At 51.0% G+C, this 26680-nt stretch overlaps 13 protein-coding genes across 13 annotated transcripts; 3 read left to right on the forward strand and 10 right to left on the reverse strand.

Moving 5' to 3' along the window:
• Positions 1 to 12914: 12914 nt before the first annotated feature.
• LOC138352056 (filensin-like) lies at positions 12915 to 13355 on the reverse strand. Its single transcript, XM_069304236.1, has one exon. It carries the CDS (start codon positions 13353 to 13355, stop codon positions 12915 to 12917), a length of 441 nt encoding a protein of 146 aa, XP_069160337.1.
• Positions 13356 to 14443: 1088 nt separating this feature from the next.
• Positions 14444 to 15178, reverse strand: LOC138352061 (hemolysin, chromosomal-like). The gene has a single exon (XM_069304246.1). It carries the CDS (start codon positions 15176 to 15178, stop codon positions 14444 to 14446), a length of 735 nt encoding a protein of 244 aa, XP_069160347.1.
• Positions 15179 to 15554: 376 nt separating this feature from the next.
• LOC138352069 (exotoxin PaxA-like) lies at positions 15555 to 16211 on the reverse strand. The gene has a single exon (XM_069304253.1). It carries the CDS (start codon positions 16209 to 16211, stop codon positions 15555 to 15557), a length of 657 nt encoding a protein of 218 aa, XP_069160354.1.
• Positions 16212 to 16220: 9 nt separating this feature from the next.
• LOC138352074 (high mobility group nucleosome-binding domain-containing protein 5-like) lies at positions 16221 to 16643 on the reverse strand. The gene has a single exon (XM_069304262.1). The coding sequence runs from the start codon at positions 16641 to 16643 to the stop codon at positions 16221 to 16223; it is 423 nt and encodes a 140-aa protein (XP_069160363.1).
• A 775-nt stretch (positions 16644 to 17418) lies between these two features.
• On the reverse strand, positions 17419 to 17802 carry LOC138352075 (unconventional myosin-XVB-like). Its single transcript, XM_069304268.1, has one exon. It carries the CDS (start codon positions 17800 to 17802, stop codon positions 17419 to 17421), a length of 384 nt encoding a protein of 127 aa, XP_069160369.1.
• Positions 17803 to 18334: 532 nt separating this feature from the next.
• LOC138352076 (leukotoxin-like) lies at positions 18335 to 18694 on the reverse strand. Its single transcript, XM_069304274.1, has one exon. It carries the CDS (start codon positions 18692 to 18694, stop codon positions 18335 to 18337), a length of 360 nt encoding a protein of 119 aa, XP_069160375.1.
• Positions 18695 to 18719: 25 nt separating this feature from the next.
• On the forward strand, positions 18720 to 19202 carry LOC138352077 (homeobox protein ESX1-like). Its single transcript, XM_069304284.1, has one exon. It carries the CDS (start codon positions 18720 to 18722, stop codon positions 19200 to 19202), a length of 483 nt encoding a protein of 160 aa, XP_069160385.1.
• A 212-nt stretch (positions 19203 to 19414) lies between these two features.
• Positions 19415 to 19798, reverse strand: LOC138352078 (unconventional myosin-XVB-like). The gene has a single exon (XM_069304289.1). It carries the CDS (start codon positions 19796 to 19798, stop codon positions 19415 to 19417), a length of 384 nt encoding a protein of 127 aa, XP_069160390.1.
• Positions 19799 to 20742: 944 nt separating this feature from the next.
• On the forward strand, positions 20743 to 21144 carry LOC138352079 (uncharacterized). The gene has a single exon (XM_069304298.1). The coding sequence runs from the start codon at positions 20743 to 20745 to the stop codon at positions 21142 to 21144; it is 402 nt and encodes a 133-aa protein (XP_069160399.1).
• Positions 21145 to 21707: 563 nt separating this feature from the next.
• Positions 21708 to 22118, reverse strand: LOC138352084 (opioid growth factor receptor-like). The gene has a single exon (XM_069304307.1). The coding sequence runs from the start codon at positions 22116 to 22118 to the stop codon at positions 21708 to 21710; it is 411 nt and encodes a 136-aa protein (XP_069160408.1).
• An 829-nt stretch (positions 22119 to 22947) lies between these two features.
• LOC138352090 (opioid growth factor receptor-like) lies at positions 22948 to 23358 on the reverse strand. Its single transcript, XM_069304316.1, has one exon. It carries the CDS (start codon positions 23356 to 23358, stop codon positions 22948 to 22950), a length of 411 nt encoding a protein of 136 aa, XP_069160417.1.
• Positions 23359 to 23863: 505 nt separating this feature from the next.
• Positions 23864 to 24466, reverse strand: LOC138352093 (high mobility group nucleosome-binding domain-containing protein 5-like). The gene has a single exon (XM_069304321.1). It carries the CDS (start codon positions 24464 to 24466, stop codon positions 23864 to 23866), a length of 603 nt encoding a protein of 200 aa, XP_069160422.1.
• A 1318-nt stretch (positions 24467 to 25784) lies between these two features.
• LOC138352094 (homeobox protein ESX1-like) lies at positions 25785 to 26375 on the forward strand. Its single transcript, XM_069304325.1, has 2 exons — positions 25785 to 26187; positions 26242 to 26375. The coding sequence occupies exons 1-2, from the start codon at positions 25785 to 25787 to the stop codon at positions 26373 to 26375; spliced, it is 537 nt and encodes a 178-aa protein (XP_069160426.1).
• The last annotated feature ends 305 nt before the right edge of the window (positions 26376 to 26680 follow it).

Consider the following 26680-nt stretch of genomic DNA (forward strand, 5'->3'; position numbering starts at 1 on the left):
AGGCTTAAGCAGACATGACTCTGCTTAAGCCATGTAAAGCAGACAGATAAGATGGCAATATATAAGGGGAAAAAATTAAAAAGCTAGGATATAAAACTAATTGAGATCAAAAGCATAAATTACTAAAGTAGGGGAAAAAATAACAAATGACTTCATAAAAAAATTATCCAATTGCCAACAGCAACTTGGTAGTACGAGTCTAAGTCTAAGAAACAAAAAAAATTTAAATGCTGTTATCTGCAATGAAACAATACATACTATTGCACGTACCGAAACATTGATGAATGTAAAAAATAGAGAACTATTTGCTGAATGTCCCATAAATGGATTTAAACTATTTTGCACTACTTGTGTAGTGTAGAGAGGAAGTACACTACTTGTGTAGTGTAGAGAAGTAGAGAGAGGAACCCTAACCCGTGTTACAATCGATCTCGAACCCATTTATGATGTGACGACTTATAGTGAATTTTGTAACTCGCTCATCAAGATTGTAACTTGCTTAGCTAAATGAATTGTGGGGTTCGGTCCATTTATTTTCTTTCTTTATTATGCACCCCATAATACCCATCCCGTGGGCGGTGGTGTAAAGGGTTACAGAGGCACATGGTTCAGGAACTGAACCCTCTAGTTCGTTTAGCTAAGCAAATAACAATCTTTTGACGCAAGTTACAAAATTATTAATGTACACATACTTATGCATACATGTACATATACATACGTATATATACACATACATATTTAATCACCTACACAAATACACACATCAGTAATCTTTGTGTCACAAGTGATCAGCATGAGGCTCACAACAGTCACTATACAAGGCACTTTACATTTATGAGGAGTCGCACAGTTACAAGTCTTGCTCCACACCCACCCAACTGGGCGGCAGTTTTACAGTCATGTGCTGCATACTTACCCAACTGGGCGGCAGCTTTACAGTCATGTGCTCCACACCCACCCAACTCCATGGGCGGCAGCTTTACAGTCATGTGCTCCACACCCACCCAACTGGGCGGCAGCTTTACAGTCATGTGCTCCCACACCCACCCAACTGGGCGGCAGCTTTACAGTCATGTGTATGCATTACCTACAGTAAGCCAATTTTGGATACTTCGCTAAGATTTCGGGCAACACATCATTATGAATGACGTACTTACACATTTCATGGACACTATTGATGTTGTTATCTTTAAATTCCGCGATTTTTTCACATTCCATTATATAATGACACAAAGTATGCGAATAGTTCTGCTGACAGAGTTTACATTTAGTCAAATCTACATCATCAGATGTTACAAATTTCCAGAGGTACTTGTAGCTGAGCCTAAACCTAGCAGTGGTAACATCTAGAAGTCTGCTAACATTATTGGATGACCCATAGACGAGCGATTCATCAAAGTTTATACAATATTGTGAAATTGAGAGTCAGTGTAGTAACATAAATTGGTAAATCATAAATATTGTAAGTTAAGAATCTAATGCATGTGTGTGTGTTGGGGGGGGGGGGTTATACCCTTGGTAAGCGAGAGTGGAAAGTAACCTTAGACATTCTGCGGTCAATGTGGGGGGGGGGGGGGAGGGAGGGTGGGAGGGTCAAATCCACCCTTCAACATCTGGGCATAGTACCAGCAGCCTCCACAACACTCCATCAGCCTCCAGCTGGTGCTTGTAGATGCCTCATCTAACCTCACTTATGTCACACATTAACCTACAGTTCCTGTGATATTTAAACTTCTCATCACAGTGGCGTCTCACCAATATAAACTGTATTGGATTTTGTCCCGAAATAGCTATATGCTGACTGGACGTGTATGTATGTATGTATGTATGTATGTATGTATGTATGTATGTATGTATGTATGTATGTATGTATGTATGTATGTATGTATGTATGTATGTATGTATGTATGTATGTATGTATGCATGTATGTATGTATGTATGTATGTATGTATGTATGTATGTATGTATGTATGTATGTATGTATGCATGTATGTATGTATGTATGTATGTATGTATGTATGTATGTATGTATGTATGTATGTATGTATGTATGTATGTATGTATGTGTGTATGTATGTATGTATGCATGTATGTATGTATGCATGTATGCATGTATGCATGTATGTATGTATGTATGTATGTATGTATGTATGTATGTATGTATGTATGTATGTATGTATGTATGTATGTATGTATGTATGTGTGTATGTACGCATGCATGTATGTATGTATGTATGTATGTATGTATGTATGTATGTATGTATGTATGTATGTATGTATGTATGTATGTATGTACGCATGCATGTATGTATGTATGTATGTATGTATGTATGTATGTATGTATGTATGTATGTATGTATGTATGTATGTATGTATGTATGTATGTATGTGTGTATGTATGTATGTATGTGTGTATGTATGTATGTATGTATGTATGTATGTATGTATGTATGTATGTATGTATGTATGTATGTATGTATGTATGTATGTATGTATGTATGTATGTATGTATGTATATGTATGTATGTATGTATGTATGTATGTATGTATGTATGTATGTATGTATGTATGTATGTATGTATGTATGTATGTATGTATGTATGTATGTATGTATGTATGTATGTACGCATGCATGTATGTATGTATGTGTGTATGTATGTATTCCCAATCACGTTAAAAACTCCCCCTCTATCATCCAATTAAAGAGAAAAACAACTATGTACTAAATAATCAACTCCTTGTAACTTTAATTATGCTGACCTTCCTGTCTGTATTCAGACTGAGCCTACCATCATTATAGGTGATTATAACACTAGGCATAGGAATATTGGTAATTCGCAGTTCAGTAATCGTAACGGCAACCAACTGTTGTCACTATTAGGTAGCCACGATGATGCACAGATTGTGGGCGACCTTGAACCGACGCATATCTACGGAGGTATTCTTGATCTATGTCTCGGTGTCAACGTCTCCCACACCGTGTGCGCCTCGTCAATAGTGCCAGATATGGCGTCTGATCATCTGGCCATATTAGCCACTGGAAACATTGGCAGCTCTATCCTCCCCGGCGGAGTGTTCAAGCGGAAGAGGCTGGCTGTGCCCATCCATCAACGAGACAATCTTGTTGCTCATGTGTCAGAATGGTGCAGTTCATCTGAGCCTTCATCAGTTGAAGATTTTAACAATGAGCTCACAGGTACTATCGAGCAGTTTATAGAATCACTTGATCCATCGTCCAGGCCACGTAACCCAAATTACACTGGTCATAGCAATTATGCTTATTATAATGATTCTAAATTGCATGCACTAAAACGCACTGCCAGAATAATTGGACTAGCTTATAGAAGGACCCGCACCGCTGAAATGCTTCGGCTCTTTAAAGCGGCTCTGGCTAAGGCCAGGGAACGTATGGTGGAGCTGAGGCAGACAGACTGGGAAACTTTTGTCAGTGGTCTCAATTCTCACACGCCACTAAGTCGGGCATGGAAGGATATCAACAAGATCAAAGGGAAAAATGCTGCAGAGATCTCGTACCCTAATCCTCTGCACAGAGCAAATGAGCTTGTTGATGCTTGGGCCATTTCACCTCTTACTTAAACTCCAGCATTATGGAATCCGAGGCCTTGCCCTTGACTACATCCGATCCTATCTTAGTGACAGACACCAATATGTAACCATCAATGATACAACTTCTTCCACTCTACCAATTACCGTTGGAATGCCACAGGGCAGCATCTTAGGACCTCTTCTATTTCTTATATATATAAACGATCTGCCTAATGTCTCTAATATTCTCAAACCTATATTGTTTGCTGACGATACTACCCTTATCTATTCAAACCTCAACCCACATACACTAAATAATGTTGTGAATAATGAATTAAAAAAAGTCCACTTATGGATGTCAACGAACAAACTAACATTAAACATCGAAAAGACTTACTACATCTTATTTGGAAGCAAATCATCAAATGCAATTCAGCTACAGGTCAGTTCAGTTCAGCTCTGGAGAGAGTCACACGTGGTGTCCGTAGTGTCCGCGAATAACATCAATTATCTCGAGACATTGAAGGGTCACCGAGACAAGAAACATAGTTTTTTGTCACAGAAGTGTACGCAAACGCAGTGATCAAGTGTATAGTGAGCTCCTACAGCGGTAGAGCAATTAAGAAACAAAAATAAGGCCGAGTGGCAAGATCAGTGTGTACCGTTGGGTCAGCCTAGCCACCCAGCCTAGCAGGACCTACGTTTTGTTTGCCGAGTAATGTGTTGTGAAGCGGTTTGTAGCATACTTAGTGATTGATCCCCCGAAGTGTGTGCACCGTTTAGGATCGTATGCTAAGTGCACATAGTGGTGACGACCAGTGAGGAAGATAGGAACGAATGTTACCAGGAGCACGTGGAGACAACAGTAGCACGTGGAGACAACATTGATACCAGAGAGAGGAGAGGGCAAGCGACCAACCCCGTCATAAGGACATCTCTTCAAACTCACCTAGGCGTGCTTGCTCGGGGTGAGCTGACGGTAGGTACCCCTCTCTAGGTCATCAATAAGGTGTACAGAGTGACTTAAAATACCTAATTTAAAGTAGGTCTCAATATCTCAAATATACAACTCCGTGGCTCACTTGGGTGGGGCTTGACACATGATACCCTGGTGACCGCTCACCATCTCACCCCACACCTTCCCACGCCTTACACTGCCCCAAGACACCCCCCTACCCCTTCCCCTATACACAAACACCCCCGCACCCAACACACACACACACACACGCACACGCACACACACACGCACACACGCACACGCACACACGCACACGCGCACACACGCACACGCACACACACACACACACACACACACACACACACACACACACACACACACACACACACACACACACACACACGCATGCACACAAAGACACACACGGACACACACACACGCACACACACACGCACATACAGACACACACACAGACACACACACACACACACACACACACACACACACACACACACACACACACACACACACACACACACACACACACACAGGTCAAGCGGGATGGTAAGACAACAGAATGAAGCTGGAGGAGAGGGACTGGACGAGTCATTCATGGAGATGATTGCTAAGGCATGGAAGGAAGTCAGTGGGGAATTGAAGGACCTGAGGGAAACTATATGTAAGCTGCAGATAGAACTAAGTGCAGCACAAGAGGAGATAAAAAGCCTAAAAACAGGCCCTCCTCAGACTCTGGCCCAGGGAACCAACCCCCAGGTGCCAGGAGATGTAGTTATGGCAGGGACCCCTACAATTGGCCCAACCTTTGCTGAAATGCTCAAGAGCCCAGGAGCAATGTCCACAGTCAAGGATGTTGTAATGAAAGCAGTAACCTCACAGGAGGCAGCTAGATGCACAAGCCAGCTAATGGAAAGGAAAAGAGCTGTAGTAGTGGTAGGTGTCGAGGAACAAGAGGGCTCCACAAGGGAGGAAACGAGGACTAAAGACAAAGCTGCAGTGGCAGGGATATTAAAGGAGATAGGAATGGAAGGGGCTGAACGAGACATAGAACAGTTTTTCCGGATTGGCCAGTACAACAGAGACAAAAAAAGATTGATCAAGGTAGTATTCAAGAGCGAGGACATCAAAAAGGACATTCTAGTAAGGAAGAACAAACTGAGGCATGCAAGGAACTACAAAGAGGTATATGTTCAGAGGAACATGACCAGAGACGAGATAGTAAGGGCAGCAGATGCAAGGAAAAGGCGCAAGGAGAGGGAAGAGAGCCAGGGAACCTCAGCCTCCAACCCAGCAATCCCAGAGGGGAGTGGGGAACCCCAATCCAGCAACCCAGGAACCCCAGGGGGGAATGCAACACCCCAGTCCACCACCCAATAGGGCCCTCTCTACCCCCCAGCACAAACCCTTCCTTGCCCCTGCATAATGCCCATCATGAAACCCAAATCCTCCCCCTCCCCTTACCCCAAGTAGCCCCTGCTTTCCCAACCCCTGGTCTTCTCCCTGCCCCAAGCAGGCCTGAGCAAGACCAAAGCCCTCTATCCCCCACTCCACCTCCCTCCAAACCCCTGTCAACTACACCGCAGGAGGGCGTGCCCTCTCCCCAAGCAATCCCTGCTCCCTCACCCCCAGGACTTCTTCCTGACCCAAGCAGGCCTGAGGAAGACCTAAGCCCTCCACCCCCCACCCCACCTCCCCCTGAACCCCTGGCAACTACCTCACAGGAGGAGGAGCCTACCCAAGTAGCAAGGACCATAGAACAACCTCCTACACTTGTAGGGAGTGTGGGTGAAATTGGATATAAGAAAGTGAGCTTCAAGGTAATGTACTCAAACATTGATGGGATTACCAATAAAGCAAGTGAACTGGCAGAAAGGGTGCAAGAAGAAAACCCTGATGTAATAGGACTAACGGAAACAAAATTGTCAGGAGTCATAACAGATGCTGTGTTTCCAAAGGACTACTATATAGTAAGGAAAGAGAGGGAAGGGAGAGGAGGTGGAGGAGTGGCCCTGCTGATAAGGAAGGACTGGAGTTTTGATGAGATGGAAATTCCGGGCTGTGACGGATTCAGAGATTACATAACAGGAACTATAACAATGGGTGGACCTAAGATAATAGTGAGTCATTTACAACCCTCCCCTAAATGACAGAAGACCTAGACAGGAGTTTGATAGGAACAACATGGCAACCATTAATATAATAGAGAGAGCAGTTTCAGTTGCCTGCAGGAATGGCTCAAGACTCTTAATCATGGGTGATTTCAACCATGGAAAGATAGACTGGGAGAATGGGGACCCACATGGTGGTGCAGATACGTGGCGAGCTAAACTCTTGGAAGTGGCAACAAGGAATTTTCTGAGCCAGCATGTCAAGGAACCCACAAGAATGAGAGGCAATGATGAACCAGCTAGACTCGACTTAATATTCACCCTAAATGAGTCAGAAATAAGGGAAGTCAAAGTTGAAGCCCCCATAGGAATGAGTGACCACAGTGTACTGACCTTTGAGTACTTGGTGCAGGTAGGGATAACCTATCCAAGGATGGGAGTGGAGGGGAAAAGACTGAATTACCGAAGAGGAAAATATGACGAGATGAGGAACTTCCTAATGGGAATACCATGGGAAACAGAACTTAGAGACAAGAATGTGCAGGCCAGGAAGCTGCAGACAGGTTTATCCCCATCCAAAAGGAGAAAAACGAAAAACAACAGAAAAACCCATGGTTCAACCAGGAATGTAAGGTAGCGAAACAACTGAGTAAAAGAACATGGAGAAACTACAGAAATAACAGAACACCAGAGAGCAGGGAGAGGTACCAGAGGGCCAGAAATGAGTACATCAGAGTGAGGAGGGAAGCAGAGAGACAGTTTGAAAATGATATCGCGAGTAAAGCCAAGACCCAACCAAAGCTGCTCCACAGCCATATCAGGAGGAAAACAGCAGTGAAGGAACAAGTGATGAAGCTGCGGAAAGGGGAGAACAGATACACAGAGAATGACAAGGAGGTGTGTGAAGAACTCAACAAGAGATTCCAGGAGGTCTTCACAATAGAACAAGGAGAAGCCCCTGCACTAAATGAGGAGGCGGCAACCTTGGAAACCTTGGAGGAATTTGACCTCACCAGTGATGAGGTCAAAAGGTGTCTGCTGGAGCTAGATGTGACAAAGGCTGTTGGGCCTGATAGAATCTCACCATGGATACTAAAGGAAGGTGCAGAAGCACTAAGTGTGCCACTCTCTATGGTGTATAACAGGTCACTGGAAACAGGAGACTTACCAGAAAGTTGGAAGACAGCTAACGTGGTCCCAATATACAAAAAGGGTGACAGGCAAGAGGCACTGAATTACAGGCCAGTTTCCTTAACTTGTATACCATGCAAGGTGCTGGAGAAGATCGTGAGGAAAAGGCTCGTAGAGCATCTGGAGGGAAATAACTTTGTAACGCACCACCAACATGGGTTCAGAGATGGTAAATCGTGCCTCACAGGGTTAATAGAATTTTATGACCAGGCAACGAAAATTAGGCAGGAAAGAGAAGGGTGGGCCGACTGCATTTTCCTGGATTGCCAAAAAGCCTTCGACACAGTACCCCATAAAAGGCTGTTAAAAAAGTTGGAGCAACAGGCAGGAGTAAAAGGGAAGGTGCTCCAGTGGATAAGGGAGTACTTAAGCAACAGGAAACAGCGAGTAACGGTGAGGGGGAAGACATCAGAGTGGCGAGATGTCACCACCGGAGTCCCACAGGGCTCAGTACTTGGACCCATCCTGTTTCTAATATATGTGAACGATCTTCCAGAGGGTATAGACTCATTCCTCTCGATGTTTGCTGATGATGCAAAAATTATGAGAAGAATCAAGACGGATGAAGATAGACAGAGACTACAGGATGACCTGGATAAACTGGAGGAATGGTCTAGAAAATGGCTGCTGAAGTTCAACTCTGGAAAGTGTAAGGTGATGAAATTAGGCGAAGGGAGCAGGAGGCTGAACACAAGGTATCATCTGGGAGGGGAAATCCTGCAAGAATCAAATAGAGAGAAGGATCTGGGGGTTGATATCACACCGAACCTGTCCCCAGAGGCCCACATCAAAAGAATATCATCAGCGGCATATGCTAGACTGGCCAACATAAGAACTGCCTTCAGAAACTTGTGTAAGGAATCTTTCAGAACCCTGTATACCACTTATGTAAGACCAATCCTGGAGTATGCAGCTCCAGCCTGGAGTCCATACCTAGTTAAACACAAGACAAAGTTAGAGAAGATTCAGCGGTATGCTACCAGGCTCGTCCCGGAACTGAGAGGATTGAGCTACGAGGAAAGGCTAAAGGAGCTGAACCTCACATCCCTGGAAAACAGAAGAGTAAGGGGAGACATGATAACCACCTACAAAATTCTCAGGGGAATTGACAGGGTGGACAAAGACAAACTCTTCAGCACGGGTGGGACACGAACAAGGGGACACAGGTGGAAACTTAGTACCCAGATGAGCCACAGAGACGTTAGAAAGAATTTTTTCAGTGTCAGAGTAGTTAATAAATGGAATGCACTAGGAAGTGATGTGGTGGAGGCTGACTCCATACACAGTTTCAAATGTAGGTATGATAGAGCCCAGTAGGCTCAGGAATCTGTACACCAGTTGATTGATAGTTGAGAGGCGGGACCAAAGAGCCAAAGCTCAACCCCCGCAAGCACAATTAGGTGAGTACAATTAGGTGAGTACAGATAGACAACATTAACATCAGTAATAAAAATGATGGCAAGTTTCTTGGCCTATTCCTAGACAAGAGACTCAACTTCAGCACCCACATTCAACACATAACTAAGAAAGTCTCTAAGACAGTTGGTATACTCTCCAAAATCAGATATTATGTTCCTAACTCTGCTCTCCTTTCACTATATTATGCACTAATCTACCCCTATCTTAATTATGGTATCTGTGCATGGGGGTCTACCACTGCAAACCACCTTAAGCCCATCATCACACAGCAAAAATCTGCTATCAGAATAATAACTAACTCTGCTTTCAGACAACACTCAGCTCCCTTGTTTAAATCCCTAAACCTGCTAAATATTAACTCCCTCCACACATTCTCTTGTGTCAACTACATTTACAAAACCCTGTTCTTAAATGCAAACCATGCTCTGAAACTCTCCCTGGACAGATGTAATAGAACCCATTATCACCACACCAGAAATAAATATCTCTTTGATATCCCCAGGGTCAAACTTAATCTGTGTAAACACTCTATGCAAATTAAGGGACCTAGTCTATGGAACTCACTCCCTAGTGAATTGAAAAACTAAAACTTTTGCCTTATTTAAAAGCAAAACCAAAAAGTACCTAATTTCATCTTCTTAGTTCCCTACACTGAGCTTGAAATTTGCTCTGTACCTAGTGTTACCCAATCTCCTAATTTTTATGTAATATCAAACAACCTTATCATTGTGTTCATTGCTGTCTTCTTTTATGTGCTAGCTATATGCAGTATTGTGACTACCAATTTTTGTCAACTACCATTCAAGCTGTCATTGCAATCAATCTTATATTGTTTCTGCTGTATTGTGCCTACCAATTTGTTGTCAACTACCATTCAAGCTGTCATTGCAATCAATCTTATATTGTTTCTGCTGTATTGTGCCTACCAATTTTTGTCAACTACCATTCAAGCTGTCATTGCAATCAATCTTAGCTACCTATGTGCTTTAATATACTGTACCTACAATTTTCTCTCATCTTTTTTTTCATTTCATGTAACTGTTATCATTTTTTTGTCTATAAATTTTGCAAGTATTTACCTCCTTAAAATTTTCTTAGATTAAGGACCTGCCCGAAACGCTGCGCGTGCTAGTGGCTTTACAAGACTGTAATTACCATATTTGTATCCTCACATTCCTTATGTACATTCTTGTATATGCATAAATAAATAAATAAAATAAAATAAATGACTTCCAGCTTTGACAGTTTTCCTCTACCCTCACAGAATGAGTTAAATAATATATATACTGATAGGGAAAGGCTCCTTGACTTCATGCTTCATCAAGAGGATGACTGTGACATGCTTTTTACTGAATACAAACTAGATTCTGCTCTACATAAAGGCAAAGCTACATCACCCGGGGAGGATGGAGTTACTTACGGCATACTGAATATGCTTCTGTTAGTTCCAGGGAATCCCTTGCTTCAATTGTATAATATGAGCTATGTAACTGGAGAGCTTCCTAAGTCATGGACCAACAGTGTTATTGGTGGAAGGGGTGGATGTGACCCCCATACCCATCCTGCGGGTGATATTGGACCCCTTACCCACCTAACAGGTGGTATTGGACCCTATACCCATCCAATATTTTACCAGTCTCCGTGGTGTAGTGGTAAGACACTCGCCTGGCGTTCCGCGAGCGCTATGTCATGGGTTCGTATCCTGGCCGGGGAGGATTTACTGGGCGCAATTCCTTAACTGTAGCCTCTGTTTAACGCAACAGTAAAATGTGTACTTAGATGAAAAAACGATTCTTCGCGGCAGGGGATCGTATTCCAGGAACCTGCCCGAAACGCTACGCGTACTAGTGGCTGTAAAAGAATGTAACAACGCTTGTATATATCTCAATATTTGGTATAGTAGACACCATACCATGCTGTTTGCAGTAGTTTACCCCATAAACATTCCAACATAACATTGTTTTCTGTTAGCGTTCCTACAAAACATTCTTTACAGATTTTTTAAGCACAAACTATGGTATAAAATATTGATTGGTGAAGCACTGTTATTCTATGTAATAATTTATAGTGCTTATTATAATTTACTAAGAACAACTAATATTTCTCAAAACAAAACTACGAGCCTTCAATAGAATATAGCTGATCTGTAATATTATAAGAGCATGGACAATAGTAGGTAAATTTCACAACCCATGTGGGACCTGAAAACTACAATTTTCATTATAATTGAACCAATCACGACTATTCTGCTATCTACGTTGATGGACGGGTACTGTGAGGCGTAAATTGGTACGTGAGGAAGAGTTTGGGCCTTGGTATAAAAGGTATCTGGGAATATATCACATATTTATATGTTTTATATTCTGTTTGGTAATAAATCCTCTAATCAGATAAATCTCAAAATAAACAATACCCAAATTTGTAACAAATTAGATGGCAAATTCCTTGGCGTTCTCATCGACCACAAGCTGAATTTCCAGGGTCACATTCTAAATATATGAAAAAAGTTTCAAAAACTGTTGGCATTCTTTCTAAGATCAGATATTATGTACCCCGCCCTGCCCTGGTTACTCTCTATTACTCCCTCATCTATCCATATCTCAACTATGGTATTTGTGCTTGGGGTTCTACTACCCAAAATTATTTACGTCCTCTAATTACTCAACACAAAGCTGCTATTAGGACAATATCCAACTCTGGCCCCAGACATCACTCGGTACCCTTACTCAAATCTCTGAATATGTTAGATATTAAGTCACTGCACATTCTCTCTTGTGTATTATACATATATATAAAACGCTGAACTGTAATGCTAATCCTGACCTCAAAAGCTTCATTGAAGGTTGTAACAGAATCCATGAGCACCACACCAGAAATAAATACAGTTTTGATATTCCTAGAGTACGACTTAATCAAACTAGAAATGCTCTACAAATCAAGGGACCCAGAATGTGGAATGACCTTCCCAACCATGTTAAAGACTGTACCTCTCTCAACCAGTTTAAGATAAAAACTAAACACTACCTAATAAATTCCCTGTAACCTACCTCACTCCTCTATATTCAACCCATATGTCTGTTATTTTTTGTTTTTTTGTTTTTTTTTTGTTTTTTAATCAACACTGTTTGTCAACCTATTGTATTTGTGCTGCTTTTTCAGTCATGTTCCCCCTTTTTTTTATCTTTATTTGTATTTGTTCTCAACACTTTTTATTCTTTATGCTCAATTAGTATTAAGTTCTAGATATTAATGTTTTTCTTGCCCGAAACGCATTGCGTAATAGTGGCTTTAGGCATTGTATATACTAGCTCTATCTATATATCAATCCATTAATGTAACATCACTTGCATGTATGTACCTTACCTGAATAAACATATTTATTTATTATATTTATATGTACTAAATCACATTCAACATATTGACTTTACGCATTAAGTCATATATGTGCTGTCTTGTGTGAGAACGGGTTGCGCCCTGCCCCCTTCAGGCATGTTGTCGCTTCTGCCTCCTTAAGGCATGTTGTCGCTTCTGCCTCCTTCAGGCATGTTGTCGCCCCTGCCCACTTCAGGCATGTTGTCATCCCAGCCCCCTTCAGGCATGTTGTCACTCCTGCCCCTCTTCAGGCATGTTGTCGCCCATGCCCTCTTCAGGCATGTTGTCGCTCCTGCCCCCTTCAGGCATGTAGTCGCTCCTGCCCCTCTTCAGGCATGTTGTCGCCCCTGCCCTCTTCAGGCATGTTGTCGCTCCTGCCCTCTTCAGGCATGTTGTCGCCCCTGCCCTCTTCAGGCATGTTGTCACTCCAGCCCCCTTCAGGCATATTGTCGCTCCTGCCCTCTTCAGGCATGTTGTCGCTCCTGCCCTCTTCAGGCATGTTGTCGCCCCTGCCCTCTTCAGGCATGTTGTCACTCCTGCCCCCTTCAGGCATGTTGTCGCCCCTGCCCTCTTCAGGCATGTTGTCACTCCTGCCCCCTTCAGGCATATTGTCGCTCCTGCCCCCTAGAAGTATGTTGAAGCTCCTGCCCCCTTCAGGCATGTTGTCGCTCCTGCCCCTTAGAAGCATGTTGAAGCTCCTGCCCCCTTCAGGCATGTTGTCGCTCCTGCCTCCTTCAGGCATGTTGTCGCTCCGTCTAGCTGCCCCCTTCAAGCATGTTGTCGTCCCAGCCCCCTTCAGGCATGTTGTCGCTCTTGCCCCCTTCAGGCATGTTGTCGCTCCTGCCCCCTTCAGGCATGTTGTCGACCCTGCCCCCTTCAGGCATGTTGTCGCCCGTGCCCTCTTCAAGCATGTTGTCGTCCCAGCCCCCCTTCAAGCATGTTGTCGGTCCTGCCCCCTTCAAGCATGTTGTCGGTCCTGCACCCCTTCAAGCATATTGTCGCCACTGCCCCCTTAAGGCATGTTGTCGCTCTTGCCCCCTTCAGGCATGTTGTCGCTCTTGCCCCCTTCAGGCATGTTGTCGCTCTTGCCCCCTTCAGGCATGTTGTCGCCCCTGCAACCTTGAAGCATGTTGTCGACCCTGCCCCCTTCAGGCATGTTGTCGCTCATGCCCCCTTCAGGCATGTTGTCGACCCTGCCCTCTTCAGGCATGTTGTCGCTCCTGCTCTCTTCAGGCATGTTGTCGCTTTTGCTCTCTTCAGGAATGTTGTCGCCTCTGCCCCCTTCAGGCATGTTGTCGCTCCTGCCCTCTTCAAGCATGTTGTCGTCCCAGCCCCCTTCAGGCATGTTGTCGGTCCTGCACCCCCTTCAGGCATGTTGTCGCCACTGCCCCCTTAAGGCATGTTGTCGCCCGTGCCCCCTTCAGGCATGTTGTCGACCCTGCCCTCTTCAGGCATGTTGTCGCTCCTGCTCTCTTCAGGCATGTTGCCGCTTTTGCTCTCTTCAGGCATGTTGTCGCCTCTGCCCCCTTCAGGCATGTTGTCGCCTCTGCCCCCTTCAGGCATGTTGTCATCCCAGCCCCCTTCAGCATGTTGTCGCCCATGCCCTCTTCAGGCATGTTGTCGCTCCTGCCCCCTTCAGGCATGTAGTCGCTCCTGCCCTCGTCACGCATGTTGTCACTCCTGCTCCCTTCAGGCATGTTGTCACTTCTGCCTCCTTCAGGCATCTTGTCGCTCTGGCTAGCTGCCCCCTTAAAGCATGTTGTCGTCCCAGCCCCCTTCAGGCATGTTGTCGCTCCTGCCCCCTTCAGGAATGTTGTCGCTACTGCCCCCTTAAGGCATGTTGTCGTCCCTGCCCCCTTCAGGCAAGTTGTCGCCCCTGCCCCCTTCAAGCATGTTGTCGACCCTGCCCCCTTCAAGCATGTTGTCGCCCCTGCTCCCATCAAGCATGTTGTCGCCCCTGCCCCCATCAAGCATGTTGTGGCCCTTGCCCCTTTCAAGCATGTTGTCTTTCTTGCCCCCTTTAGGTATGTTGTCGCCCCTGTCCCCTCTAGGCATGTTGTCGCTCCTACCCCCTTCAGGTATGTTGTTGCTCCTGCCCCCTTCAGGCATGTTGTCGCTTCTGCCTCCTTCAAGCATGTTGTCGCTTCTGCCTCCTTCAAGCATGTTGTCGCTCCTGCTCTCTTCAGACATGTGGTCGCCCCTGCCCCCTTCAGACATGTCGTCACAGCCCCCTTCAGGCATGTTGTCGCCCCTGCCCTCTTTAGGCATGTTGATGCTCCTGCTCTCTTCAGGCATGTTGTCGCTCCTGCTCTCTTTAGGCATGTTGTCGTCCCTGCCCTCTTCAGGCATGTTGTCGCCCCTGCCCTCATCAGGCATGTTGATGCTCATGCTCTCTTCAGGCATGTTGTCGCACCTGCTCTCTTCAGGCATGTTGTCGCCCCTGCCCTCTTCAGGCATGTTGTCGCTCCTGCCCCCTTTAAGCATGTTGTCGCCCCTGCCCCCTCCAAGCATGTTGTCGCTCCTGCCCCCTTCAGGTACGTTGTTGCTTCTGCCCCCTTCAGGCATGTTGTCGCCCTGCCCACTTCAGGCATGTTGTCGCTTCTGACTCCTTCAGGCATGTTGTCGCTCCTGCGCTCTTTATGCATGTTGTCGCCCATGCCCTCTTCAGGCATGTTGTCGCTCCTGCCCCCTTCAGGCATGTAGTCGCTCCTGCTCCTCTTCAGGCATGTTGTCGCCCCCGCCCTCTTCAGGCATGTTGTCACTCCTGCCCCCTTCAGGCATATTGTCGCTCCTGCCCCCTAGAAGCATGTTGAAGCTCCTGCCCCCTTCAGGCATGTTGTCGCTCCGGCTAGCTGCCCCCTTCAAGTATGTTGTCGTTCCAGCCCCCTTCAGGCATGTTGTCGCTCTTGCCCCCTTCAGGCATGTGGTCGCTCCTGCCCCCTTAAGGCATGTTGTCGCCCCTGCCACCTTGAAGCATGTTGTCGACCCTGCCCCCTTCAGGCATGTTGTCGCCCCTGCCCCCTTCAGGCATGTTGTCGCTCCTGCCCCCTAGAAGCATGTTGAAGCTCCTGCCCCCTTCAAGCATGTTGTCGACTTTGCCCCCTTCAGGCATGTTGTCGCCCCTGCCCCCTTCAGGCATGTTGTCGTCCCAGCCTCCTTCAGGCAAGTTGTTGCTCCTGCCCCCTTCAAGCATGTTGTCGACCCTGCCCCCTTCAAGCATGTTGTCGCCCCTGCCATCTTCAAGCATGTTGTCGCCCCTGTCGCCTTCAGGCATGTTGTCGCTCCTGCCCTCTTCAGGCATGTTGTTGCCCCTGCCCCCTTCAGGCATGTTGTCGCCACTGCCCCCTTCAGGCATGTTGTCGCCCCTGCCCTCTTCAGGAATGTTGTCGCTCCTGCGCTCTTCACGCATGTTGTCGCCCCTGCCCCCTTCAGGCATGTTGTCGTCCCAGCCCCCTTCAGGCATGTTGTCGCCCCTGCCCACTTCAGGCATGTTGATGCTCCTGCTCTCTTCAGGCATGTTGTCGCCCCTGCCCCCTTCATGCATGTTGTCGCCCTTGCCCTCTTCAGGCATGTTGTCGCCCCTGTCCTCTTCAGGCATGTTGTCGTCCTAGCCCCCTTCAGGCATGTTGTCGCCCCTGCCCTCTTCAGGCATGTTGATGCTCCTGCTCTCTTCAGGCATGTTATCGCCCCTGCCCCCTTCAGGCATGTTGTCGCCCCTGCCCTCTTCAGGCATGTTGTCGCCCCTGCCCTCTTGAGGCATGTTGTCGCTCCTGCCCACTTCAGGCATTTTGTCGCCCCTGCCCCCTTCAGGCATGTTGTCGGTCCTGCTCTCTTCAGGAATGTTGTCGCCCCTGCCCCCTTCAGGCATGTTGTCGCTCCTGCTCTCTTCAGGAATGTTGTCGCCCCTGCCCCCTTCAGGCATGTTGTCGTCCCTGCCCCCTTCAGGCATTTTGTCGCCCCTGCCCTCTTCAGGCATGTTGTCGCCCCTGCCCTCTTCAGGCATGTTGTCGCTCCTGCCCACTTCAGGCATGTTGTCACCCCTGCCCCCTTTCAGGCATGTTGTCGCTCCTGCTCTCTTCAGGCATGTTGTCGCACCTGCTCTCTTCAGGAATGTTGTCGCCCCTGCCCCCTTCAGGCATGTTGTCGCCCCTGCCCCCTTCAGGCATGTTGTCGCCCCTGCCCTCTTCGTGCATGTTGTCGCCCCTGCGCTCTTCAGGAATGTTGTCGCTCCTGCCCACTTAAGGCATGTTGTCGCCCCTGCCCACTTCAGGCATGTTGTCGCCCGTGCCCACTTCAGGCATGTTGTCGCCCGTGCCCACTTCAGGCATGTTGTCGCCCCTGCCCCCTTCAGGCATGTTGTCGCCCCTGCCCTCTTCAGCCATGTTGTCGCCCCTGCCCTCTTCAGGCATATTGTCGCTCCTGCCCACTTCAGGCATGTTGTCGCCCGTGCCCACTTCAGGCATGTTGTCGCCCATGCCCACCTAAGGCATGTTGTCGCCCCTGCCCCCTTCAGGCATGTTGGTGACCCTGACCTCTTCATGCATGTTGTCGTTCCTGCTTCCTTCAGGCATGTTTTCGCTCTTGCCCCCTTCAAGCATGTTGTCGCCCCTGCCCCCTTCAAGCATGTTGTCGCCCTTGCCCTCTTCAGGTATGTTGATGCTCCTGCTCTCTTCAGGCATGTTGTCGCCCCTGCCAATTTCAGGCATGTTGTCGACCCTAACCCTTTCAAGCATGTTGTCGCCCCTGCCCCCATCAAGCATGTTGAAGCTCCTGCCTTCTTCAGGCATGTTGTCGCCACTGCCCCTTCAGGCATGTTGTCGCCACTGCCCCTTCAGACATGTTGTCGCCACTGCCCCTTCAGGCATTTTGTCGCCCCTGCCTTCTTCAGGCATATTGTCGCTCCTGCGCTCTTCAACCATGTTGTTGCCCCTGCCCCCTTCAGACATGTTGTCGCTCCTGCCCCCTTCAGGCATGTTGTCGTCCCAGCCCCCTTCAGGCATGTTGTCGCCCCTGCCCTCTTCAGGCATGTTGATGCTCCTGCTCTCTTCAGGCATGTTGTCGCCCCTGCCCCCTTCAGGCATGTTGTCGCCCCTGCCCTCTTCAGGCATGTTGTCGCCCATGCCGTCTTCAGGCATGTTGTCGTCCCAGCCCCCTTCAGGCATGTTGTCGCCCCTGCCCTCTTCAGGCATGTTGATGCTCCTGCTCTATTCAGGCATGTTGTCGCCCCTGCCCCCTTTCAGGCATGTTGTCGCCCCTACCCTCTTCAGGCATGTTGTCGCCCCTGCCCTCTTCAGGCATGTTGTCGCTCCTGCCCACTTCAGGCATGTTGTCGCTCCTGCCCATTTCAGGCATGTTGTCGCTCCAGCTCTCTTCAGGCATGTTGTCGTTCCTGCCCCCTTCAGGCATGTTGTCGCCCCTGCCCTCTTCAGGCATGTTGTCGCTCCTGCCCACTTCAGGCATGTTGTCGCCCCTGCCCACTTCAGGCATGTTGTTGCCCCTGCCCCCTTCAGGCATGTTGTCGCTCCTGCTCTCTTCAGGCATGTTGTCGTTCCTGCCCCTTTCAGGCATGTTGTCGCCCCTGACCCCTTCAGGCATTTTGTCGCCCCTGCCCGCTTCAGGCATGTTGTTGCCCCTGCCCCCTTCAGGAATGTGTTCGCCCGTGCCCACTTCAGGCATGTTGTCGCCCGTGCCCACTTCAGGCATGTTGTCGCCCGTGCCCACTTAAAGCATGTTGTCGCCCCTGCCCCCTTCAGGCATGTTGTCGACCCTGCCCTCTTCATGCATGTTGTCATTCCTGCCCCCTTCAGGCATGTTTTCGCTCTTGCCCCCTTCAAGCATGTTGTCGCCCCTGCCCCCTTGAAGCATGTTGTCGCCCCTGCCCTCTTCAAGTATGTTGATGTTCCTGCTCTCTTCAGGCATGTTGTCGCCTTTGCCAACATCAAGCATGTTGAAGCTCCTGCCCCCTTCAGGCATGTTGTCGCCCCTGCCCCCTTCAGACATGTTGTTGCCCCTGCCCCCTTCAGACATGTTGTCGCCCCTGCCCCCTTCAGGCATGTTGTCGCCCCTGCCCTCTTCAGGCATGTTGTTGCCCCTGCCCCCTTCAGACATGTTGTCGCTCCTGCCCCCTTCAGGCATGTTGTCGCTCCTGCCCCCTTCAGGCATGTTGTCGCTCCTGCTCTCTTCAGACATGTTGTTGCCCCTGCCCCCTTCAGACATGTTGTCGCCCCTGCCCCCTTCAGGCATGTTGTCGCCCCTGCCCCCTTCAGACATGTTGTCGCCCCTGCCCCCTTCAGGCATGTTGTCGCTCCTGCTCTCTTCAGGCATGTTGTTGCCCCTGCCCCCTTCAGGCATGTTGTTGCCCCTGCCTTCTTCAGGCATATTGTCGCTCCTGCGCTCTTCAGGCATGTTGTCGCCCCTGCCCCCTTCAGACATGTTGTCGCCCCTGCCCCCTTCAATCATGTTGTCGCCCCTGCCCTCTTCAGGCATGTTGTCGCCCCTGCCCCCTTCAGACATGTTGTCGCTCCTGCCCGCTTCAGGTATGTTGTCGTTCCTGCCCCCTTCACGCATGTTGTCGCCGCTGCCCCCTTAAGGCATGTTGAAGCTGCTCCCCCTTTCAGGCATGTTGTCGCCCTTGCCCTCTTCAGGTATGTTGATGCTCCTGCTCTCTTCAGGCATGTTGTCGCCCCTGCCAATTTCAGGCATGTTGTCGACCCTAACCCTTTCAAGCATGTTGTCGCCCCTGCCCCCATCAAGCATGTTGAAGCTCCTGCCTTCTTCAGGCATGTTGTCGCCACTGCCCCTTCAGGCATGTTGTCGCCACTGCCCCTTCAGACATGTTGTCGCCACTGCCCCTTCAGGCATTTTGTCGCCCCTGCCTTCTTCAGGCATATTGTCGCTCCTGCGCTCTTCAACCATGTTGTTGCCCCTGCCCCCTTCAGACATGTTGTCGCTCCTGCCCCCTTCAGGCATGTTGTCGTCCCAGCCCCCTTCAGGCATGTTGTCGCCCCTGCCCTCTTCAGGCATGTTGATGCTCCTGCTCTCTTCAGGCATGTTGTCGCCCCTGCCCCCTTCAGGCATGTTGTCGCCCCTGCCCTCTTCAGGCATGTTGTCGCCCATGCCGTCTTCAGGCATGTTGTCGTCCCAGCCCCCTTCAGGCATGTTGTCGCCCCTGCCCTCTTCAGGCATGTTGATGCTCCTGCTCTATTCAGGCATGTTGTCGCCCCTGCCCCCTTTCAGGCATGTTGTCGCCCCTACCCTCTTCAGGCATGTTGTCGCCCCTGCCCTCTTCAGGCATGTTGTCGCTCCTGCCCACTTCAGGCATGTTGTCGCTCCTGCCCATTTCAGGCATGTTGTCGCTCCAGCTCTCTTCAGGCATGTTGTCGTTCCTGCCCCCTTCAGGCATGTTGTCGCCCCTGCCCTCTTCAGGCATGTTGTCGCTCCTGCCCACTTCAGGCATGTTGTCGCCCCTGCCCACTTCAGGCATGTTGTTGCCCCTGCCCCCTTCAGGCATGTTGTCGCTCCTGCTCTCTTCAGGCATGTTGTCGTTCCTGCCCCTTTCAGGCATGTTGTCGCCCCTGACCCCTTCAGGCATTTTGTCGCCCCTGCCCGCTTCAGGCATGTTGTTGCCCCTGCCCCCTTCAGGAATGTGTTCGCCCGTGCCCACTTCAGGCATGTTGTCGCCCGTGCCCACTTCAGGCATGTTGTCGCCCGTGCCCACTTAAAGCATGTTGTCGCCCCTGCCCCCTTCAGGCATGTTGTCGACCCTGCCCTCTTCATGCATGTTGTCATTCCTGCCCCCTTCAGGCATGTTTTCGCTCTTGCCCCCTTCAAGCATGTTGTCGCCCCTGCCCCCTTGAAGCATGTTGTCGCCCCTGCCCTCTTCAAGTATGTTGATGTTCCTGCTCTCTTCAGGCATGTTGTCGCCTTTGCCAACATCAAGCATGTTGAAGCTCCTGCCCCCTTCAGGCATGTTGTCGCCCCTGCCCCCTTCAGACATGTTGTTGCCCCTGCCCCCTTCAGACATGTTGTCGCCCCTGCCCCCTTCAGGCATGTTGTCGCTCCTGCTCTCTTCAGGCATGTTGTTGCCCCTGCCCCCTTCAGACATGTTGTCGCTCCTGCCCCCTTCAGGCATGTTGTCGCTCCTGCCCCCTTCAGGCATGTTGTCGCTCCTGCTCTCTTCAGACATGTTGTTGCCCCTGCCCCCTTCAGACATGTTGTCGCCCCTGCCCCCTTCAGGCATGTTGTCGCCCCTGCCCCCTTCAGACATGTTGTCGCCCCTGCCCCCTTCAGGCATGTTGTCGCTCCTGCTCTCTTCAGGCATGTTGTTGCCCCTGCCCCCTTCAGGCATGTTGTTGCCCCTGCCTTCTTCAGGCATATTGTCGCTCCTGCGCTCTTCAGGCATGTTGTCGCCCCTGCCCCCTTCAGACATGTTGTCGCCCCTGCCCCCTTCAATCATGTTGTCGCCCCTGCCCTCTTCAGGCATGTTGTCGCCCCTGCGCTCTTCAGGAATGTTGTCGCTCCTGCCCACTTAAGGCATGTTGTCGCCCCTGCCCACTTCAGGCATGTTGTCGCCCGTGCCCACTTCAGGCATGTTGTCGCCCGTGCCCACTTCAGGCATGTTGTCGCTCCTGCCCCCTTCAGACATGTTGTCGCCCCTGCCCTCTTCAGGCATGTTGTCACCCCTGCCCTCTTCAGGCATATTGTCGCTCCTGCCCACTTCAGGCATGTTGTCGCCCGTCCCCACTTCAGGCATGTTGTCGCCCGTGCCCACTTAAGGCATGTTGTCGCCCCTGCCCCCTTCAGGCATGTTGGTGACCCTGCCCTCTTCATGCATGTTGTCGTTCCTGCCCCCTTCAGGCATGTTCTCGCTCTTGCCCCCTTCAAGCATGTTGTCGCCCCTGCCCCCTTCAAGCATGTTGTCGCCCTTGCCCTCTTCAGGTATGTTGATGCTCCTGCTCTCTTCAGGCATGTTGTCGCCCCTGCCAATTTCAGGCATGTTGTCGACCCTAACCCTTTCAAGCATGTTGTCGCCCCTGCCCCCATCAAGCATGTTGAAGCTCCTGCCTTCTTCAGGCATGTTGTCGCCACTGCCCCTTCAGGCATGTTGTCGCCACTGCCCCTTCAGGCATGTTGTCGCCACTGCCCCTTCAGGCATTTTGTCGCCCCTGCCTTCTTCAGGCATATTGTCGCTCCTGCGCTCATCAGCCATGTTGTCGCCCCTGCCCCCTTCAGACATGTTGTCGCTCCTGCCCCCTTCAGGCATGTTGTCGTCCCAGCCCCCTTCAGGCATGTTGTCGCCCCTGCCCTCTTCAGGCATGTTGATGCTCCTGCTCTCTTCAGGCATGTTGTCGCCCCTGCCCCCTTCAGGCATGTTGTCGCCCCTGCCCTCTTCAGGCATGTTGTCGCCCATGCCGTCTTCAGGCATGTTGTCGTCCCAGCCCCCTTCAGGCATGTTGTCGCCCCTGCCCTCTTCAGGCATGTTGATGCTCCTGCTCTCTTCAGGCATGTTGTCGCCCCTGCCCCCTTTCAGGCATGTTGTCGCCCCTGCCCTCTTCAGGCATGTTGTCGCCCCTGCCCTCTTCAGGCATGTTGTCGCTCCTGCCCACTTCAGGCATGTTGTCGCTCCTGCCCACTTCAGGCATGTTGTCGCTCCTGCTCTCTTCAGGCATGTTGTCGTTCCTGCCCCCTTCAGGCATGTTGTCGCCCCTGCCCTCTTCAGGCATGTTGTCGCTCCTGCCCACTTCAGGCATGTTGTCGCCCCTGCCCACTTCAGGCATGTTGTTGCCCCTGCCCCCTTCAGGCATGTTATCGCTCCTGCTCTCTTCAGGCATGTTGTCGTTCCTGCCCCCTTCAGGCATGTTGTCGCCCCTGACCCCTTCAGGCATTTTGTCGCCCCTGCCCACTTCAGGCATGTTGTTGCCTCTGCCCCCTTCAGGAATGTTGTCGCCCGTGCCCACTTCAGGCATGTTGTCGCCCGTGCCCACTTCAGGCATGTTGTCGCCCGTGCCCACTTAAGGCATTTTGTCGCCCCTGCCCCCTTCAGGCATGTTGTCGACCCTGCCCTCTTCATGCATGTTGTCGTTCCTGCCCCCTTCAGGCATGTTTTCGCTCTTGCCCCCTTCAAGCATGTTGTCGCCCCTGCCCCCTTCAAGCATGTTGTCGCCCCTGCCCTCTTCAGGTATGTTGATGTTCCTGCTCTCTTCAGGCATGTTGTCGCCCCTGCCAATTTCAGGCATGTTGTCGACCCTAACCCTTTCAAGCATGTTGTCGCCCCTGCCCCCATCAAGCATGTTGAAGCTCCTGCCTTCTTCAGGCATGTTGTCGCCACTGCCCCTTCAGGCATGTTGTCGCCACTGCCCCTTCAGGCATGTTGTCGCCACTGCCCCTTCAGGCATTTTGTCGCCCCTGCCTTCTTCAGGCATATTGTCGCTCCTGCGCTCATCAGCCATGTTGTCGCCCCTGCCCCCTTCAGACATGTTGTCGCTCCTGCCCCCTTCAGGCATGTTGTCGTCCCAGCCCCCTTCAGGCATGTTGTCGCCCCTGCCCTCTTCAGGCATGTTGATGCTCCTGCTCTCTTCAGGCATGTTGTCGCCCCTGCCCCCTTCAGGCATGTTGTCGCCCCTGCCCTCTTCAGGCATGTTGTCGCCCATGCCGTCTTCAGGCATGTTGTCGTCCCAGCCCCCTTCAGGCATGTTGTCGCCCCTGCCCTCTTCAGGCATGTTGATGCTCCTGCTCTCTTCAGGCATGTTGTCGCCCCTGCCCCCTTTCAGGCATGTTGTCGCCCCTGCCCTCTTCAGGCATGTTGTCGCCCCTGCCCTCTTCAGGCATGTTGTCGCTCCTGCCCACTTCAGGCATGTTGTCGCTCCTGCCCACTTCAGGCATGTTGTCGCTCCTGCTCTCTTCAGGCATGTTGTCGTTCCTGCCCCCTTCAGGCATGTTGTCGCCCCTGCCCTCTTCAGGCATGTTGTCGCTCCTGCCCACTTCAGGCATGTTGTCGCCCCTGCCCACTTCAGGCATGTTGTTGCCCCTGCCCCCTTCAGGCATGTTATCGCTCCTGCTCTCTTCAGGCATGTTGTCGTTCCTGCCCCCTTCAGGCATGTTGTCGCCCCTGACCCCTTCAGGCATTTTGTCGCCCCTGCCCACTTCAGGCATGTTGTTGCCTCTGCCCCCTTCAGGAATGTTGTCGCCCGTGCCCACTTCAGGCATGTTGTCGCCCGTGCCCACTTCAGGCATGTTGTCGCCCGTGCCCACTTAAGGCATTTTGTCGCCCCTGCCCCCTTCAGGCATGTTGTCGACCCTGCCCTCTTCATGCATGTTGTCGTTCCTGCCCCCTTCAGGCATGTTTTCGCTCTTGCCCCCTTCAAGCATGTTGTCGCCCCTGCCCCCTTCAAGCATGTTGTCGCCCCTGCCCTCTTCAGGTATGTTGATGTTCCTGCTCTCTTCAGGCATGTTGTTGCCCCTGCCCCCTTCAGACATGTTGTCGCCCCTGCTCTCTTCAGGCATGTTGTTGCCCCTGCGCCCTTCAGACATGTTGTCGCCCCTGCCCCCTTCAGACATGTTGTCGCCCCTGCCCCCTTCAGGCATGTTGTCGCTCCTGCTCTCTTCAGGCATGTTGTTGCCCCTGCGCCCTTCAGGCATGTTGTTGCCCCTGCCTTCTTCAGGCATATTGTCGCTCCTGCGCTCTTCAGGCATGTTGTCGCCCCTGCCCCCTTCAGACATGTTGTCGCCCCTGCCCCCTTCAAGCATGTTGTCGCCCCTGCCCTCTTCAGGCATGTTGTCGCCCCTGCCCCCTTCAGACATGTTGTCGCTCCTGCCCGCTTCAGGTATGTTGTCGTTCCTGCCCCCTTCACGCATGTTGTCGCCGCTGCCCCCTTAAGGCATGTTGAAGCTCCTCCCCCTTTCAGGCATGTTGTCGCTCCTGCCCCTTCAGGCATGTTGTCGTTCCTGCTCCCTTCAGGCATGTTGTCGCTCCTGCCCTCTTTAGGCATGTTGTCGCCCCTGCCCTTGCCAAGCATGTTGTCGCTCCTGCCCCCTTCAGGTATGTTGTTGCTTCTGCCTCCTTCAGGAATGTTGTCGCCCCTGCCCCCTTCAGACATGTTGTCGCTGCTGCCCGCTTCAGGTATGTTGTCGTTCCTGCCCCCTTCACGCATGTTGTCGCCGCTGCCCCCTTAAGGCATGTTGAAGCTCCTCCCCCTTTCAGGCATGTTGTCGCTCCGGCCCCTTCAGGCATGTTGTCGCTCCTGCTCTCTTCAGGCATGTTGTCGCTCCTGCTCTCTTCAGGAATGTTGTCGCCCCTGCCCTCTTCAGGCATGTTGTCGCTCCTGCCCACTTCAGGCATGTTGTCGGCCCTGCCCACTTCAGGCATGTTGTTGCCCCTGCCCCCTTCAGGCATGTTGTCGCTCCTGCTCTCTTCAGGCATGTTGTCGTTCCTGCCCCCTTCAGGCATGTTGTCGCCCCTGACCCCTTCAGGCATTTTGTCGCCCCTGCCCACTTCAGGCATGTTGTTGCCCCTGCCCCCTTCAGGCATGTTGTCGCTCCTGCTCTCTTCAGGCATGTTGTTGTTCCTGCGCTCTTCAGGAATGTTGTCGCCCCTGCCCCCTTCAGACATGTTGTCGCTGCTGCCCGCTTCAGGTATGTTGTCGTTCCTGCCCCCTTCACGCATGTTGTCGCCGCTGCCCCCTTAAGGCATGTTGAAGCTCCTCCCCCTTTCAGGCATGTTGTCGCTCCTTCCCCTTCAGGCATGTTGTCGTTCCTGCCCCCTTCAGGCATGTTGTCGCCCTGCCCCCTTCAGGCATGTTGCCGCTTCTGCCTCCTTCAGGCATGTTGTCGCTTCTGCCTCCTTCAGGCATGTTGTCGCTCCTGCTCTCTTCAGGCATGTTGTCGCTCCTGCCCACTACAGGCATATTGTCATCTCAGCCCCCTTCAGGCATGTTGTCGCCCCTGCCCTCTTCAGGCATGTTGTCGCTCCTGCCCCCTTCAGGCATGTAGTCGCTTCTGCCTCCTTCAGGCATGTTGTCGCTTTTACTCTCTTCAGGCATGTTGTCGCCTCTGCCCACTTCAGGCATATTGTCATCCCAGCCCCCTTCAGGCTTGTTGTCGCCCCTGCCCTCTTCAGGCATGTTGTCGCTCCTGCCCCCTTCAGGCATGTAGTCGCTCCTGCCCCTCTTCAGGCATGTTGTCGCCCCTGCCCTCTTCAGGCATGTTGTCACTCCTGCCCCCTTCAGGCATATTGTCGCTCCTGCCCCCTAGAAGCATGTTGAAGCTCCTGCCCCCTTCAGGCATGTTGTCGCTCCTGCCCCCTAGAAGCATGTTGAAGCTCCTGCCCCCTTCAGGCATGTTGTCGCTTCTGCTCTCTTCAGGCATGTTGTCGCACCTGCTTTCTTCAGGAATGTTGTCGCCCCTGCCCCCTTCAGGCATGTTGTCGCCCCTGCCCCCTTCAGGCATGTTGTCGCCCCTGCCCTCTTCAGGCATGTTGTCGCCCCTGCGCTCTTCAGGAATGTTGTCGCTCCTGCCCACTTACGGCATGTTGTCGCCCCTGCCCACTTCAGGCATGTTGTCGCCCGTGCCCACTTCAGGCATGTTGTCGCCCGTGCCCACTTCAGGCATGTTGTCGCCCCTTCCCCCTTCAGGCATGTTGTCGCCCCTGCCCTCTTCAGGCATGTTGTCGCCCCTGCCCTCTTCAGGCATATTGTCGCTCCTGCCCACTTCAGGCATGTTGTCGCCCGTGCCCACTTCAGGCATGTTGTCGCCCGTGCCCACTTAAGGCATGTTGTCGCCCCTGCCCCCTTCAGGCATGTTGGTGACCCTGCCCTCTTCATGCATGTTGTCGTTCCTGCCCCCTTCAGGCATGTTTTCGCTCTTGCCCCCTTCAAGCATGTTGTCGCCCCTGCCCCCTTCAAGCATGTTGTCGCCCTTGCCCTCTTCAGGTATGTTGATGCTCCTGCTCTCTTCAGGCATGTTGTCGCCCCTGCCAATTTCAGGCATGTTGTCGACCCTAACCCTTTCAAGCATGTTGTCACCCCTGCCCCCATCAAGCATGTTAAAGCTCCTGCCTTCTTCAGGCATGTT

This window comes from Procambarus clarkii, chromosome 5 (assembly GCF_040958095.1).
Source record: "Procambarus clarkii isolate CNS0578487 chromosome 5, FALCON_Pclarkii_2.0, whole genome shotgun sequence".
NCBI lineage: Eukaryota > Metazoa > Arthropoda > Malacostraca > Decapoda > Cambaridae > Procambarus > Procambarus clarkii.